We start from the raw sequence: 17,553 nt of genomic DNA, 5'->3' as shown, positions 1-17,553 counted from the left end.
ATGAGACACATTTATTTCTAATGAATAACGCTAAGAGAAGTTTAGACATCGAAAATAAAGGTTTGTCGCAAAATTGAGCATTTATTTTTTAACGTGGTAGGTCCATTTGAAGCTAAAGAACCTGTTGTTTATTTATTCTCTTACGATTTTAATAATCACAGCTGCATTTTGATGTTTCATCAAATTGTAGTGTTAAAAACATCATCCAAATAGATTAATCTTTATCAAAGACTAACCCTTAGAAAATGGAGGGAAAAAAAAAATTTGAAAAAATGGACTTATTCCGCTTTTAAAAATAATGGCACATTTATTTTTCTGTTTGAAAATAACTATAATGTTAAATAATAATATAGAAAATGTTGTTCACTGTTTTAAAAGTTCTTTGTTAGCATTAAATTCAACAAGGTATCTTTGAATTTGTGTTAAATCTATCTAAGACTTTTTAATTCAAATTTATCACCAATATCTCATATCGTTTTTGAGATAAAAATGGTAAGCATTTCAGCATTTAGGTTGGTTCAGCATTTAGAAATAGCGCTTTGCACATTACCTTTTCGTTATGTATAGTCACTTTACAATACATAGACACCACTTTTGCTTCAGTAAGTACCTTGTATATTACTTAAAATTAATGAAATATTATATTTTAACAGAATGTTAATTTCATTTAACACTTGAAACTGTTTAGCATACCAAATTAGCATTTGAAATTGTAAAACAATCTTCAACTATATTATCATTACTTTTTTTAGGAGTGTCCTACATCCTTATATAATTCAGTCAACAGTCCAGGTAGTATCAATGATTTCACATTGTATTCATCACCATCTTTGCCAAATATATCATTGGGGAGACCTCCTGTACTTACATCTGCTGTAAGTTTATTTTGGAACTGTCATAGGAAAATATATTTTGCTCTATAAAAAAAATGTACTTACTTCGAATTTTATCTTTCTCTTGCTTGTGAATTATTTATTTCTCCTATGTTCAAAATGCTTAGGAAAATTTTTTTTTCTATTTTTGTTTGACATTTTAAATTCAATGCTTTTATAAATATCTTATGAAATGTAGCTTCAGTCACAATTTTGAAATTTTTTGTGTTTTAGAAGAGTAAATCGATAATTAAAATTATGAAAAAATTTTTTAACATTGAATTATTATATAGGGTGTTCCAAAATTATCTTTACAACTTCAAAAATTCATAACTTCGAAAATAAACAAGTTATTTATATTCTGTCTTTAGCATGTATTACTGCAACTAATAAAGTTTTGTATAGTACACTTCAACGTGCGCACCATTGGTGGCCCCAAGCACTTCCAGTCTGTAAGATAATTTGTAAGGTAAGTTGTAAAGATAATTTTGGAACACCCTGTATATTACCAAGTTTTACTTTGGCACAAATTTTACTTTTTGAATGCTTGAATACACAACTTTTAAGTGAAGGAATTTCAAGCTTTTGATATTTAAAAATTCTCAATATACGAAGTTTTCCATGATCCTCTTAATAAGCATTTTTAGAATTGCTTTCCTAAAATGAAGTTCAAAAAATTGCATACATTACCAGATGCTAATTAATATATAAACTAGAAATAAAAACACTATATAACAAATCACTATTGAGATCATTGAAACCTGGTTGATTGCCAGAGGAAACAGTGGATTTGAAAAAAAAGTTTTTCGTCCTGCTTTCTTCAGTAGTGATTCGATGATTTCAATTTTTGCAACATCCTTTGCATTTGTAGGCCCAAATAATTATGCCTCTTAAATAAATTGGGGCTAATATTTTTAATGTAATGCTTTCTTCAAATATCTGTAACGTGCATTCTAGTGCAGGTTACATTTATTATGTTAAAATAATATCTTGTTGTTTTTTAAGCCTTTAGAAATGAAATGAAATAATCAATGATTCTTATTAGAATTTATGTTGCAATCCTTCTTCTTCTTTTAATCTTTGAAATTCTGAGCAAGTGAAGCAACTTCTCCTAAAAAGAAATTATCTAAATCTTAAATTTCTTTGATTGACTTTTATATAGAAATGTCATTTTTAATGCATCGAAAAATGAACAGAAAAATAATATTCACCAATACTTATAACATACCCTCCAAGTTCTTTAGGCGCTAAGTTGTAAACACCCTCATTACTTAAAGAAGTCAACAGTACACAGTTCTTGTTCACTTCTGTAAAACTCTCACTTTAGGCATATGTCTCTTCTGCTAAGGGCAATACAATGGTGAATTAAATTTTAAGTTAATTTAAATAATGAGCTTTCTTTCAATTTTATTTTAAAGCAACTTCTATTTTTATTATATTCTTTACTGAATCTTGAATATTTTTATCCACTCTACAGGAAATTGGTAAAAGTGCTGTACCAGCTGGTTCTGAAGTACAGGAAAGAGATATTTCCACCATAAGACTATGAATGCCTCTTGCATCAAATATCTTACAGTCTTTAACATATTACCCAGGATTACCAGGTACACTCTCTTATTCTTAAAAATCTAGTTGTCCAAGTAGCAATTAATCATAAAAAATTTTTTTAAACGTAATAAATTTTTAATTTTAAGTCAAATTGAAAATATATCAGCCTCAAACTATTGCTTTGTTTTACAATAACTTTGATTCTTTGTTAACTTAAATGCAAAAATACTTCGTTCAAATCGATGTATAGTATGCTTTTAAATTATAATAAATATATTAATGTACGTTAAAATTTCTATATTTCTTTTATTTTTTTTTGTTAAATTTAATCTGTTTATAATTCTTGCATAAATAAAAATACATTAATAAATTTAATTTATTATTTATAAATGCTTTAATATACAGCATGTTACAAAATTTGACTCACAAATTCATAGGGGTGATATTAGATATGAAAAGGATAAAAACGTAACGCAGAACAAGGGGTTACCAACCACGTTAAGAGGGAAATGGGATTTTACAGTCTACAACGACATAAAAACGATTCTCAAATGCACATGGAGATGACACCTATGCTTTTGAAGTCTGCCAAATCAATGACAAACCGTACTATTCTCTAGTGTGTCCACAAGTCTTGCTTAAACTAGTGATTTAATTTGACTTCATAGGAAAAAGTAGCATGGACTGAGAAACAGGTCACGTTTGCCCCATTCACGATTTCAATCCTCTGAATATCGTTTTGCTGCACCATGTTCTACAATCAGTTTTTATTCTATTAGTGTCTTTTATTATCCCTCTGAATTGGTTAGTTGAATTTTCAGTTACTCTGTATAAACTTTATAATATATATTCTAAAATTTTTGCTTATAGAAATAAAAATAGATATATTAATATATTCAAGCATGTAAATTAATGAATTTATATGAAAAATTTAAAATAATTTAAATAAAATATTTATTTTGATAAATAAAAATGTACTTGTCTTTTACAGTGATTGATGGAGACTTCACACCTCCAACAGGTCCAGGTAAATACAGGACAGCTCTACTGGCATCACAAGTATGCTTAGAGTGTATATCCTACCACAATCACTGATGCACAAAGATTACATAGGTATGTTTGTATAATCACTGGATTAACTTAGAGTTCATGGTTCATAGCGTTTTTAAAAAGACCTTAAAAGTGCTTATTTTCGTTTTTTAAAAGCCCTTGCTTAATTTTCCCTTTTCGAAAATGAGATATTGTCGATTTTTGCTGTGTATTATGCAAAAGTGTGGTTTTCACGTTGTTCTATTCAGAGTTTTCACAATTAATTCAACCACCATCCATGCCGTTGACCCGTAACGTATAATAGCGCCAAACATGTTACATGTTTGATGAAATACTTGGGACTGACTACTGAGTTGGGTTCGATGAGATTCTTGCACTCTCAAATGCAACTCTGCTGCATTTTGCAAGATATTCTCAATTTCAGGCTTTATTTTACACCCTCTGAAATCGAACCAAAAAATCTCTCTATCTTTTCATTTTGGCTAATATAATCAAGAAAAGAGTTCTTTATCAGTAACTAATTATTTTATCATGATCATATAAAGTCTTTGAAATTTATTTTGAATTTTGTTAATGTAATAGTGCTTAAACTTTCTTTTGAATGCATAAAAAGTACTTTAAAGGTGCTTATTTTTTGTTGAGATATTTTAATGAATTGGAATGTATTTCAATCTGTTAGTTTCAAAAGTTTATTAAACAATCTACCTCAATTTCAATTCTAGAACCATTCAAAGACCTCTTGGGAGAACACAGTCAGCTCCACTACCTCTTGGTCATCCAATGCTACAACCACAAGCCATACTTTTATCACCTCAACAAAATGAGCAATATGCTTGCGAAAAGAGATTCTGTGAGCAGCAGCAACATAATCTACTCAAACAAGTAAGAGGTCTTCTGATTGATTTAATTTGCAACTTCAAGAATTAAAATATTGTTTGTCTAAAACTTTTGTACATTCCCTATCAGTTTTTTTTATTTTTAGTTCCAAAATAAATACTTTTGGAACTTTTTAAAATTGTTCTTCTTTTTCTAAATAAGATCTAACTTGAATTTATAAAATATATACTACTAATAACAGGTTATGGAATATCAAGAAAAAAAAATAATTTTGATGCTTTTCTTTTCTTCAAAATAGTTAAATTTTTAAGTGTGTAGTTTTTATGTCGTTATCCCTCTCTAAATAAAGAAATCATTTATAAACTATTACTGTTCCAAACTTAGATTAGTCATCCGTCCTCATCACGCTGTTGCTATTCAGTCTCAATTACACAATATTTCTCTGTATACACTCAACTGCTAATGACAACGCAGGAGCTATGTGTGATCTTAATGTAACTGTCATGGCCAGCGATCAAAATCCAGTGAACTTAATACAGCTCTCCAGTCTATACACAAAACAGGAATGAATCAACTAGTGGTATTGTTCATCGATTCTATCACAGATAAAATTCTGGTGAAGGGGTAATGTAGTGTGTCTACCACTACAATTATTTAATTCCAGTTCACTAGTATATAAGACAGGTTAACTCAATTCTATGTTGGGACACCTTTTCATGGATGAAAGTTCACATTGTTGATAACATTTGTCTTTATGTAGCATACATCTATGTAAAAATGTTATAATGATTTAAAATTATTCTCCATACAGAACACATTGGTATATAAAGAATGGGAATATTTTGTACGTAATCTGTCACCTCAATTACAATTTCCAAGGGGCCAAATGATTTTAAACTTGCAAATTTTTTTCAAAAAACATGTAGAGGTTAGTTACGAGCGATACCCTTTGAGTTGGTCCCCCTTTCTGCTTTTTTTTCAGTTTTTTGTGGGCCACTACTTGAAAATTGTCAAGACTTGGCGATTTTTCTTCCATTGATCACGATACTGAAATCTTTCCCAAAAAATTATTGATAAATACTCTAAATGCAAAATCTGCTGCTTTTAATACAAAGCATGAAGAATATATCTGCTGTATTAAAAAATTTTGTAAAAAGTTTAGAAATGAGAGCTTCCTATTGAAGTTAATTGATATGTTTAATTCATAATTTTTCCGGTTTCACAACTAGATGACTCCAATGTTTATATTATTTAACTTCATGAATTGGAAACAAATAAAAAAAAAACTTTATAATTAAAGAAATACATACTTCAATATATATGCGTAAAAAAGCTGACTTTAGTTGATCATTTATAGGTACCTACATCAGGCATCATTTGGGAAGGCCTCTGTCTCGAACATTATCAAGTCCTCTTGTTGCTCTTAGTCCGATTGGAAGTCCTCAGGAAACGCCTTCTCCTCATACATTTACAACAGGTGCAAACCTCTTTCTTCAAAGAATAACTTTATAAAAATTATATTAAAAACATTCTGGCTACTGCAGAGTAATACTTAAAAGAAAGAAAAACAAGCTATTGAAATCAGATGAATTATTAACAAATTAGATCATGGATGGATTAAAATTATAAAAAACCTTGGTTATTTAAGATTGAAGCTGAAAGCTAGTTATTAATGAAGGGCAAGTACATTCCAGTAACTCTATTTAAACTGGCTTTTGATGATTTTAATCCTCCTTCATTCTGATTGACTTTGTAAATGATTTGATAACAAATTTGTTTTTAATCATTTAAGTATTTATTTGCGACCCCTTATTGTTTAATAGTTTGAGTTCTGTTTTTTGTTTTTTTTAAAATACTAAATTTAACTTTTTAACAGGTGTTTTGTACGACAGTTTAATGTTAAAACATCAATGTGTTTGTGGTAACAATGCTCATCATCCTGAACATGGTGGTCACCTACAAAGTATATGGGCAAGGTTACAGGAAACCAGTCTTCTTAATAGATGCGAGGTAAGAGGCAATTTCGAATATTAAAGAAATCTCATTTATATAAAACAAATAAATACATAATTTCTATTTTTGTCCATTAACATTTTCTTAATCTTACAATGCCACATTTTCATACTTATGCAATTGTTTAATGATTCGATGTAAAATTAAATGGTGCAACAAATACAGATAACCAAATCCCATGGCTTAAAATAGTCAAAAGATCTCAACTTAATTTTTTGTCAAGTTCGCAATATTTGCATTTATTTTCATTTGGTGTTTTTAATAGCCTTTGTCTATACTAAACAAATCTTATCATTGCAAAAAATACAAAAGTAAACTCATTGGATATCCAACCAATCAAATTAGCTCAAGAGAAAATTCTAGTATAGATACAAATATAAGAAAAGTGTTACCTAAGGAGAATCCACAAATATTAGGAGGTAATATATTAAGAAAGATAAAATGTTCTGTGATAGAACTCAAATTGACTGAGTGTCATAAAAAATAGACTCCTATGAACAAAATACTGGTCATATTTAAAAAATTGCCTTTATTGAAGAGCTTTGTATTTGGATATTTTGTATTGCATTCTAATTATTACAGTTAACCATATTTTAATTCCTCAAAAGTATCCTTATAACTTAGTATGTAGAAATAAATAGAAAAGTATTAACTTAATAAATAGAAAAATATTAACAAATGTATGCCATTTTAGGGAGGGGAAATGTAATTATTCATTTTTTTAAAATATATATTTTTTTTAATGCTTCCGAAAACAGTTTTACTTTTGCAAGATGCTGAAGAGCTTAAGCTTTTTTCGCAACTTCGATGAAAAATATACTAAAGCATTCTTGAACGAAATTTGATAGCTATACAGGGTGTTCCAAAATTATCTTTACAACTTCAAAAACTCATAACTTCGAACATAAACAAGATATTTATATTCTGTTTTTTGCATGTATTACTGCAACTAATAAAGATTTTTTTCAGTAGGCTGAAAAGTTTTTAAGTGAGGATGTGAACACCACAACAGAAAGCTCAATGCGTCTCATGGCCGTATTCGCTCCACATTTTCTGGACTTGTGCTGGGTGGTCCGGCTACACTTTTATGCAATACTGATCCGGTGCTTATGAAGCCTGTGTTCCATGCACGGATGGAGGGTCTGGATGGTGGATCTCTTTGGAAATTTGTCCTGAAGTTCCGTTGAACCTGTGTATCTGATTTCGTCTCTATGAACCATGAGACGCATTGAGCTTTCTGTTGTGGTGTCCACATCCTCACTTATAACTTTTCAGCCTATTGAAAAAAAAACTTTATTAGTTGCAGTAATACATGCAAAAGACAGAATAAAAATATCTTGTTTATGTTCGAAGTTATGAATTTTTGAAGTTGTAAAGATAACTTTCGAACACCCTGTATTTTAAAATATGTTATTTTTATATCTCTAAAATCTTATATCTCGCTATATGATACATAAACTGTAATGTTAATTTCTTATAATTATAAGCTAATTATTAAATTACTGCAATAACCAGTCATTTATAAATAACATTTTCCTTTGCCTAAATGAAATAGAATTGTTGAGGTATGTAATCATATAAATTTTTATTTATTTCAAAAAAGGATGTTGCTATGATTTAAAGAAGACTGGAATGAAAGATCATTAGAACTACAGAGGTTATAAGTTTGACAAGCTTATATTAAAAGAATTCAATCACATTGTAAATTTATGAAAGTAGGCAAAATATAGGCAGTTACATGTAATTAAATTTCTGTAATACTTAATGACATATATTCTAATTGGAAATATTTTATGTCATAAAATAAATTTATATTCATTCTCAATGTTTAAAAACTTTTAAATGATAACTTTGTTTTATTCTTTCCAGAGAGTCAGATCCAGGATCCTAGAAGAAATCCAGTCTTGTCATAGGTATGCTTTGAAAAAACTTTTAATGTGCATTTTTATAACTTATATTAAATCCTAAATTTACAGTTTATTAAAATATTACATTTTCTTTTTATTTGCTTGTTTAGTGAATCATATACTCTCTTATTTGAGGCCAATCCTTTGAATCGATCGAAACTTGATGCCAGCAAATTAGGTATTAAAATGGTTTTTGTTTTGATAACAGTTTTATGATTATTCATTCATACAAAGGTTGAAAAAAAATTTTACGTTATATTAAGACTAGATTACAATATATGGTGAAACTAAACAGTTCATTGTTGTAAATACTTTTTTTTATCAGTTTTTAAATTTCACCGAGATATACATTAAGCTTAAATTTTAAAATAAAAAGAACTAAATCATCCAATTCTTTTGTCTGTTTCAAGCAATTTCTTGTTCATATTTAATTTTAATTAACTTAACAAGATAAAAAATTGAATGAAAGATAATCATGAAGTTGGAACTTAATTATTTAAGCACTGTTTTACTTCTCTAATAACATTCTGTATCGGCAAACTATATGAGTTTAAAATATAAATCTTTTCTTTTTTTTAATAAAGAACTACTTAACCTCTAACTGCATGGAAATACATTTCTCAGTTTAAATAGGTATAAAATTAAAGATTTTTAATTCAAGAAACTGAATAATATAATTATTTTATTTTATTGAAATTATTGTTTGTAACCCTTTTAATTTAAAATGGAAATTTAAAAAAAAAATTTAAATCTAATTTTAATGTAATTTGAAACTTTTCGTTTACTTCAAATAACTTTTATAAGTTTATAATTTAATGATAATAGTAATTAAAAATAAAAGTTTAATATTTAATCAACTGTAGCTGATCTTCCAATGAAGAATTTTGTGATGTTGCCTTGTGGTGGCATTGGTGTAGATTCTGACACAACCTGGAATGATCTACACACAGCAAGTGCTGCAAGAATGGCTGCTAGATGTGTTGTTGAATTGGCCATGAAAGTAGCAACAGATGAAATAGAGATATTATTAATATCTATATTTTAATGCTTGATAGTTATACAATACAATGATAAGCTTATTATCAATCATCATACAGAAAAATGTTAGTATATAAATAAACTTGAAAATTTTTTGCTTTGCTACATCTTTTAAATCAACTAACTAATTTGTTCATTACTTCTATAAGAATAATTTTGTTTTTCTTACATTGTTTCTTTGCATATTTAATTTCGTTTTCCTTCAAACATTACTTTTTTCCAAGACTAAAGTTTTTAGGGATACTTTAAGTCACTAAAGGACAAAACTTACTGAGGAGTTGAAGACTTTAGAAATAAAATGCAGTAACACAAATAATTTCATCATTACATATTTAAACTAAGGGGAAAAAGCCCCAAAACGTTGGTTAAAACAGTTTGGGAAAAAAGAGTAACAGATTTAACGGTAACAGCACTTTTTAAATGAAATACTTATTTTGATATTTTAAAATAATTTATATAAGAAACTTCGAAAATCAATTAATGTTTTTTCCAAGTACATTTTTTGTTTAGTCTTTTTTACAAGATTTGTACATAAATCTACAAATAGTCTACTTTTTTTTCAATAAAATATTCTATTTATTTGTAGAATGGTTTTGCTATCGTCCGTCCTCCTGGACATCATGCGGAACATTAACAGGCAATGTACGTTTTTCCTTCAATGTTTTTTATTGAAATATATATGCATATCGTATAATAATAACGTATAAATATATCATATAACAATATATAAATTACAATAAAGATATATTTTAACTGAAATAAATTGCATTTATCATTAACCAAAATCAATTGCATTATACATTTATATGCAGATATCTAATTAACCTGTAGCAATAATACAGTCATCACACTAACAAGGATAATTTATCGCGTTACATATTTTCTATACAATAAAATAACCTTTGATATTTATAATTATTTTAAAATTATCGTCTTAAAGTATCAGAAAGAGTACCAGAGAGAGAGAAAGGTATCAGAGCGATAGAAAAAAAATAAGTTACGCTATGCATGAAAAATCAAGGGTTTGGTCTCTAACTTAAAAAAATGCTATTAAAATAAAGGGATAATTCATAAATTAAAATTATAAGGGGAATATAATTTGAATTTAAGTGGGAATAAATTAATTAGGGGGATTAGGGTAAGAGAGCAATTCTCATTTTCACATGGAGCCTTCTATTCAAGATAGGAAAAACAGATTGTTTCACGAAAAGAATTTCTTACAGAAATGTTTCTCAAACCTTCTAGGAAATAAAAAAAAGGCAATTTCATACAAGACTATGACTTCAACTAGCAATATAGTAATTGTCAACAAATTCTAGATACTGGTGGACTTTTTAAAAATAGCTCATATTAATCTTGAAATACTTTACTTTGTAAATAGTTTTGAGAGTTCATCATGTTTTGTTTCTTGCACTTTTTTTATCCAGTATGTAACTACAAAAATAATTTTTAAATTTAGCAAAATAAATTAATGCCCTCATAATAAGTTCAAAAATGTATTACAATATTTTAATTAGTTTATCAATCTATTTTCAATGTTTTACTAAATTTAAATATTCTCAAAACTGTCTAGGATATATTTGTGGAAATTGTTTTAATATTTTCTTTCACAAAGCTAAAGCATTTCTAAAAAAGCTATAGCCTAGTTATAGCATTTTTAAAAAAAATAAATAAATAATAGTAATTAAAACATTTTCATTTACATTGCCCTTCAAAATTTTTAATATATTTCTATATTATTAAAGCAGAATGAATCTTCTCTAAAAACTAAGATAAAATTTTTACACCAACATTCTTTAATATTACAGGGGTTTCTGCTTCTTTAATTCTGTAGCAATTGCAGCGAAACAGCTAAGAGAAAAGCTGAAGCTTGAGAAGATACTCATTCTTGATTGGGTAACATTTGTTTGTTAAACTAATGCTTTAGAAAAATATATTTGTTGTGCTTATTTTAACAAGAAAAGTGAAACATCCAGGAAAGATCACATCTATGTAGCGACCACATCTATTTATGACCACTTTTGGGAATCTGAAATTATCGACAGTTTTTTTAAGCTGCTCATCATTCAGCGATATTGGTTTTAAACAAAGTTTACATAACATATGAGTAAAGCCCGAATTTTGATGAGATCGGCATTTTTTTTTTCTTTACATTTTTATTTTCTTTACCGTCGTTGAACAGACGACCCAAGTTTGCGTTTGCGACTACTGATGTTCAATTCCATAGCCTTCAAGTTTTGAACCCAATCCGGAAGCCAAGGGAACTTCTGGATCAAGTATTGGGTGTAATGTGTCGTCGCGGAGGACTTTTTGATAGAACTAACCCGCATTTGCGTTACATGGAGAGGAAAACCATGAACACCCCCCACGGTTAACTTAACGGGTAGGGGAATCAAACCCATGATTCGTCTACCACTGATGTTTTTTCACGTCAGCACTGTGGCCGGAGTTCGTATCAACCACCCATCACTGGGATTCGGAAGCGGTTCACCTCATTGGAAGGCGAACTCTCTATCCCCTGAACTTCCATGACTCTTTCGACAAGTACTGTTATTAATGACATTTTTACCATGATTATTGCATTGGATATTGTAAATATTGAGCGAAGTATTGATCAAAATCAAGTATTGAGCGAAATTTGTCTTCGTAGAGGACATTTTGATGGAACTAACCCGCATTTGCATAACATGGCGAGGAGAGCCACGAAAACCTCCCACGGTTAACCAGACACGATCGAACACTGCAAATATTTTAAGTCAGCAGTGTGGTTGGCGCAAGCTGGGGGCGAAACTTGCCTACGATCTACCATCGCTGGGATTCGAACCCAGTCTACCTAATTGGAAGGCGAACTCTCTATCCCCTGAACTTCCATGACTCTTTCGACAAGTACTGTTATTAATGACATTTTTACCATGATTATTGCATTGGATATTGTAAATATTGAGCGAAGTATTGATCAAAATCAAGTATTGAGCGAAATTTGTCTTCGTAGAGGACATTTTGATGGAACTAACCCGCATTTGCATAACATGGCGAGGAGAGCCACGAAAACCTCCCACGGTTAACCAGACACGATCGAACACTGCAAATATTTTAAGTCAGCAGTGTGGTTGGCGCAAGCTGGGGGCGAAACTTGCCTACGATCTACCATCGCTGGGATTCGAACCCAGTCTACCTAATTGGAAGGCGAACTCTCTATCCCCTGAACTTCCATGACTCTTTCGACAAGTACTGTTATTAATGACATTTTTACCATGATTATTGCATTGGATATTGTAAATATTGAGCGAAGTATTGATCAAAATCAAGTATTGAGCGAAATTTGTCTTCGTAGAGGACATTTTGATGGAACTAACCCGCATTTGCATAACATGGTGAGGAGAGCCACGAAAACCTCCCACGGTTAACCAGACACGATCGAACACTGCAAATATTTTAAGTCAGCAGTGTGGTTGGCGCAAGCTGGGGGCGAAACTTGCCTACGATCTACCATCGCTGGGATTCGAACCCGGTCTACCTAATTGGAAGGCGAGCTCTCTATCCCCTGAGCCAACACGAGCCATGTTTTTTATTTTTAGACGCTTCTGCTAGTTCAGTGCATTTTTTGAAGTTTATTTTTACATTATTACTAGCTCATTTTTACAACATTCACTCATTTTAAGACCTGCAGACAGTTCTAGTTGCAAATAGTTTAGAGTCTTTATTTATTTACAGTTTGTACAGAAGTACAGTGTGTTTAAAAAAAAACGAGAGTTAGTTTCTGAATTCGATTTCACAGTGCATCAAAATAGTTATATTTTTCACTAATTCAAAAATAAAGAAAGAAAAGTTATCATATTTCATTTTAATATAAATGCTTGAATACAATTGTATGCTATATGAAATTTTAAGAAAGATGTATTTGAGATTTAATTCTTGTATTTAACTCTTGTACAAGTCAGAGATGCCAACTTGCTCCGGACAGCAAATATATATTTTAAAGTGGTAGTTTATCATTTGTAATTCTTTGTTTAATAAATTCAATTTAGTAGATTTTTATCCACCACTATTTATAAATAATTCGCAGGCTTATATAATTCACCACTTTGTATTACTTATGTCATGCTATACCTTTTTAAAAGCAAGCAAAAATAGTCAAATATTTGAAAAAATTAACTTTGTAGTTATTTACCGTTTTTTTAATTATTTTGGCGTGTCCGGAGCAGTTGGCATCTCTGACAAGGGATTTTTTAAATAGGAAAAACTAACATAAATTTTAAAATTTTAATATTTACATGGGTCCGCCTGCCACCTTACTACTTTCGTGAGTCGTTTGTTGGCACTTCTACGTTAAATCATCTGGAAAAAATTGCATCCCCAAAAAACAAAAAAATTTCCTGAAAAGCACAAGTTCTATCTAATTTCTAACAATAAAAACCACAAGTTTGAATTTTGACTCCATATTTATAGCCTTTTTAATACATCGTTAATCCATACGTTAAACTATAAAAAAATTGTTAGTAACAATTTTATGGCAAGTGTTAGCTAATATTTGACCTAGAAACTTCAAGTTTGAGTTTTGCCTCGAAACGCTGAACCCTTGTAGATGATTATTAACCTTAAAAAACTCGTTAACCAGAATTTTTTTTTGAACCAAAATAAAAATAAAATTACGGCTATAATAGCTTTTTATTAGCTTTAATTATGCTTTATATTATGCTTTATTTATGCTTTATATTATGCATTGCACTGAGTGCAGGGCTGATTGTGCTCTGGAAAAAAATCCAGATTTCCGGAATTTTCACTAACAGTGATCCGGAGGTTTCCGGAGATCAAAGGTCCAGACGTTTAAAAAAATCATTGATCACAGAAGTTTCCAGAAATCAAATTTTCAAAGGTGGAACTTAAAAACACAGTTTATTTTATTTGTTTGTAAGGGAAATCCAAAAAGATACTTTATAAGTTTATATTCATGATTAATATTCATTTTTTATCAGTAAATAGTTGTTATAATTATAAACTCAAGAAAGAAAGACATATTTGTAAATTTTAATTACTTCTCCAGGTCATCATAGGTATGTGTAAAATTTTAAATATATTTTAAGTAAACAAAGAAATATTGAGATAATGGAGAAAAAAAACTTTGTTTAAATTTTCTTTCTGATTTATCAATTTAAACTGCTTTTTTTTTTATCTTAAGAAATTTTCCTGAATTTTGACTTGCGATCACAATCAGCTCTGAAGGTGATTGGAGTACCCTGAACTGAGTTACAGCCTCTTTCATATTTGATGATTTATCAATAGCCGATGTTATGCCAGATGATAAACATGCGTAACGATTTTTTTTTATTCAGCAGCTCCTATATGTTGACGTACTTTAACTAATTTTAGAACTTGATTAGAATACAAGTCTGGTTGCCTAAACAAATGTGGTAAAACATGCCTTTCTTTACCATGCATTGATTTTGGTAAATTTGTTTTGGAAAATCCTGTGTAAATTCGAGACTTTTGTTTGCTTAACATTTTGAATCATGAAGTTTTTATTTTGAATTAAATGAACAATCAGTTTATATTCAATGTAAAAATGCTGCAATCGCGCGAATTATCACACCTTATCTTAAAACAAAGATGTACAGTTGTCAGATTAATTAAAGTTTTTAAGCGTTATTTTCGTTAAAGTCACCATTTCATCAGAATTTCTTACTATTAGAAATGCAAAAGCACCAATGTAATTGATTAATCTGGTTTTATCTCTAATGAAATTAATGTCGCTTTTGTTATTTTATTGTCAGATCACGAGCATGAACAATTTGTATTATATATTGATGAACTTAAACACCACCTGGCAAAGACTTGTAGAAGTTTTTGACTCAGATGACGAGAACAAAACAAGTCAATTAATTCAATCGTTTACCTGTGGTCGAAACATGTCTACGCTCTTTGATCGAGACAGCGGTGGACCAGCTCGTCATTTTGAAGAATTACGTCAGCAGATGAAGAGTGACAGAAACATTTCTGCAAAGAATGATGATTTTAAATATGTTTACGACGAGTAAGTATATAGTTTGTTAATATAATAATAATAGTTTGTTATGTATAGTTTGTTAATATAATAATACTAATGTACTATAATAATTGCATCATTGAATTATTAATATTTTGTTATGATGGTAATTTTATGTTCAGCTACCAAGTGGCATGTTTTGTAATGATTGCAAATTTATTTTTAGCTGCCAAGTGTCATATTTAGTAATGATTGCAGTTTTATTTTTCAGCTGCCAAATGCCTTATTTTGTAATGATTGCAATTATATTTTAACTGCCAAATGCCATATTTTGTAATTATTTATTGCAATTTTATTTTCAGCTGCCAAATGCAACAGCCTGTTTCGAACTTTAGAACAAAATAGACTAACTCGTATGCTATAGAGTCAAATGAAACCGTTTGTGAGAGGGTTACAAAATTATTGTTATTTTTAAATTATTTACAATTTGTTGAAACAAAGCTTGCAAAAAATTTCTTGGCATTTTTTTCCAACAACATTACCTATTAAATAAGTTTGACTCTGGCGAGTTTCATAATAAATAGCTTACGTCTGAACACATTATTAAACTGTATCAACAATCAGTATCAATCATTACTTAAACAATCATGATCACAAAATAAATAACTTACCTCTTAACACATTATTAAACTGTATCAACAATCCGTATCAATCTCTTCTTAAAATTAAATAATCATTCATGATTTAATTTAATCTCAAATGCATGCTCATAACAATTTTCAAATCTACTTCTTTTTCTATGAATTATTGCAGCCTGGTACCTTGCCATTTCAAGATTTGTTGGAGGAGCTGTTGTCTAATGTGACTGTTACAGGAAAAACAAATGAGACCTTGTTGATTGTGATAGAAACCATGAATGAAATAGCCAAAGAAATTCTCTCAAATTCAACTGCATGGTTAAATAAAATAAACAGTGTGATTGAGGAGGTCAGGGATTACTTAGGGGTAGGTCGAAATTGTTTTCACAAATCATTATTACTTTTAAAAGTAAAAGCAAGTTAATCAAATGTAAAAAAAATATTTATTCTAAATATTACTAAAAATAAGTTTATTAAAACCAATTTCGTAAGAAAATAAAGTTTGACCTACTCCAACAATTTCCATATAAGAAGGCTACTGAAATATAGTGTTATAAATATTTTTTACAAGACCTACTACATTTCATTATGAGTTAGTGAAAATGAAGTAATAACAAAACAGATAAATATATTTCCAATATAGTTCCAATTTATTAATAATATATCACTGAAATAAATTAGTTTAATTTTATTGTTATTGAAATGTTTGGCGATCGTTGGGGTGCACTTTGTCACCTCCTCGAAGGTATGTTAGAAATCAAGGTAGTTGTTTGTTTGTCTTGGACGGGAGAGGGTCTCCCTTGGTTATGTAAGAGCTGGAGGCTCTGAGTCAAATATAATGCCTAGTTTCTTTTGTTTTTGTATAAAGTTAAATTTATTGTTTTAAGATCTGGTGTAGTTATTTGTATGGAAGCCAGGCGTTGCAGTTATTTTTCTACAACTTTTAGGAAAGCAAAAAAATAGGACTCTGAATGAAAAATAAAATTTACATAGTTCTTAATTCCCATACTCAATTCCTAACATTGAGCTATAGTTCAGGTATGAGAAGAATTGGAGTACTTTAATTACAATTAATTTGTTGTTTCTACTGATCTTTATTTTCTCCCTTAGAAGGGGAAAAAAAGCATAAACTTATGGGTTATTTTGCAAGAAAGGCTGAGCAATCTATTTGAATTAGCATCTCTGTAGTATGTAATTTTTTCCTCCAACACTAACTGATTAAAAATATTCTTTTCCCTTTGCAGTGTTTTGAATTGAATCGTTTTGTTGCGCTGAATACAGAGAAGGACTGTAACGTATCATAAGCTATATCAAGAACTATTCAGTTTTTCTTTTAAATAAAAACTTTTATTAACAAACACAAACATTAAGAAATATGCAATACCCGTAACGGGATAGTGAAAACATCATAAACAACTAGAAAACCCGTAACGGGATATAAGGAAACTCAAATTCCACAATAAAACTAATCTAAAAAGAATCAACAACTCTGTCGTTCTAAATATTGACTTCTAATTTAATCGTCTGCTTTTATTTTAAGTTTATCTCTTTATGCGTTTACTTTATTTTAATTATGATTTTGCAAACCCATTATTTCTTTAATATTTTTAGACTTTACAATCGTCTGCTTTTATAAATTCTTTAATATTTTTAAACTTTACAGGACA

The 17,553-nt window shown here is 29.4% G+C and overlaps 2 protein-coding genes across 2 annotated transcripts in view; both read left to right on the top strand.

Moving 5' to 3' along the window:
- LOC122272226 (calcium-dependent secretion activator-like) overlaps window positions 1-3,533 on the top strand; it is a 49,171-nt gene extending 45,638 nt beyond the window's left edge. Inside the window, exons 15-17 of the mRNA XM_087150404.1 lie at window positions 753-875; window positions 2,350-2,476; window positions 3,412-3,533. The gene's annotated coding sequence lies outside the window, so the exon portion shown is untranslated. The remainder of the gene's footprint in view (window positions 1-752; window positions 876-2,349; window positions 2,477-3,411) is intronic.
- A 662-nt stretch (window positions 3,534-4,195) lies between these two features.
- On the top strand, window positions 4,196-9,272 carry LOC147816706 (histone deacetylase 5-like). Its single transcript, XM_087157244.1, has 6 exons — window positions 4,196-4,352; window positions 5,665-5,784; window positions 6,184-6,317; window positions 8,190-8,233; window positions 8,338-8,405; window positions 9,091-9,272. Exons 3-6 carry the CDS (start codon window positions 6,204-6,206, stop codon window positions 9,270-9,272), a joined length of 408 nt encoding a protein of 135 aa, XP_087013370.1. The 5' UTR covers window positions 4,196-4,352; window positions 5,665-5,784; window positions 6,184-6,203.
- The last annotated feature ends 8,281 nt before the right edge of the window (window positions 9,273-17,553 follow it).

The sequence above is a fragment of the Parasteatoda tepidariorum genome, chromosome 1 (genome assembly GCF_982258835.1).
Source record: "Parasteatoda tepidariorum strain Cologne lab strain chromosome 1, Ptep-v5.0, whole genome shotgun sequence".
Taxonomy (NCBI): domain Eukaryota; kingdom Metazoa; phylum Arthropoda; class Arachnida; order Araneae; family Theridiidae; genus Parasteatoda; species Parasteatoda tepidariorum.
This window is presented reverse-complemented; position numbering and strand designations above follow the sequence as displayed.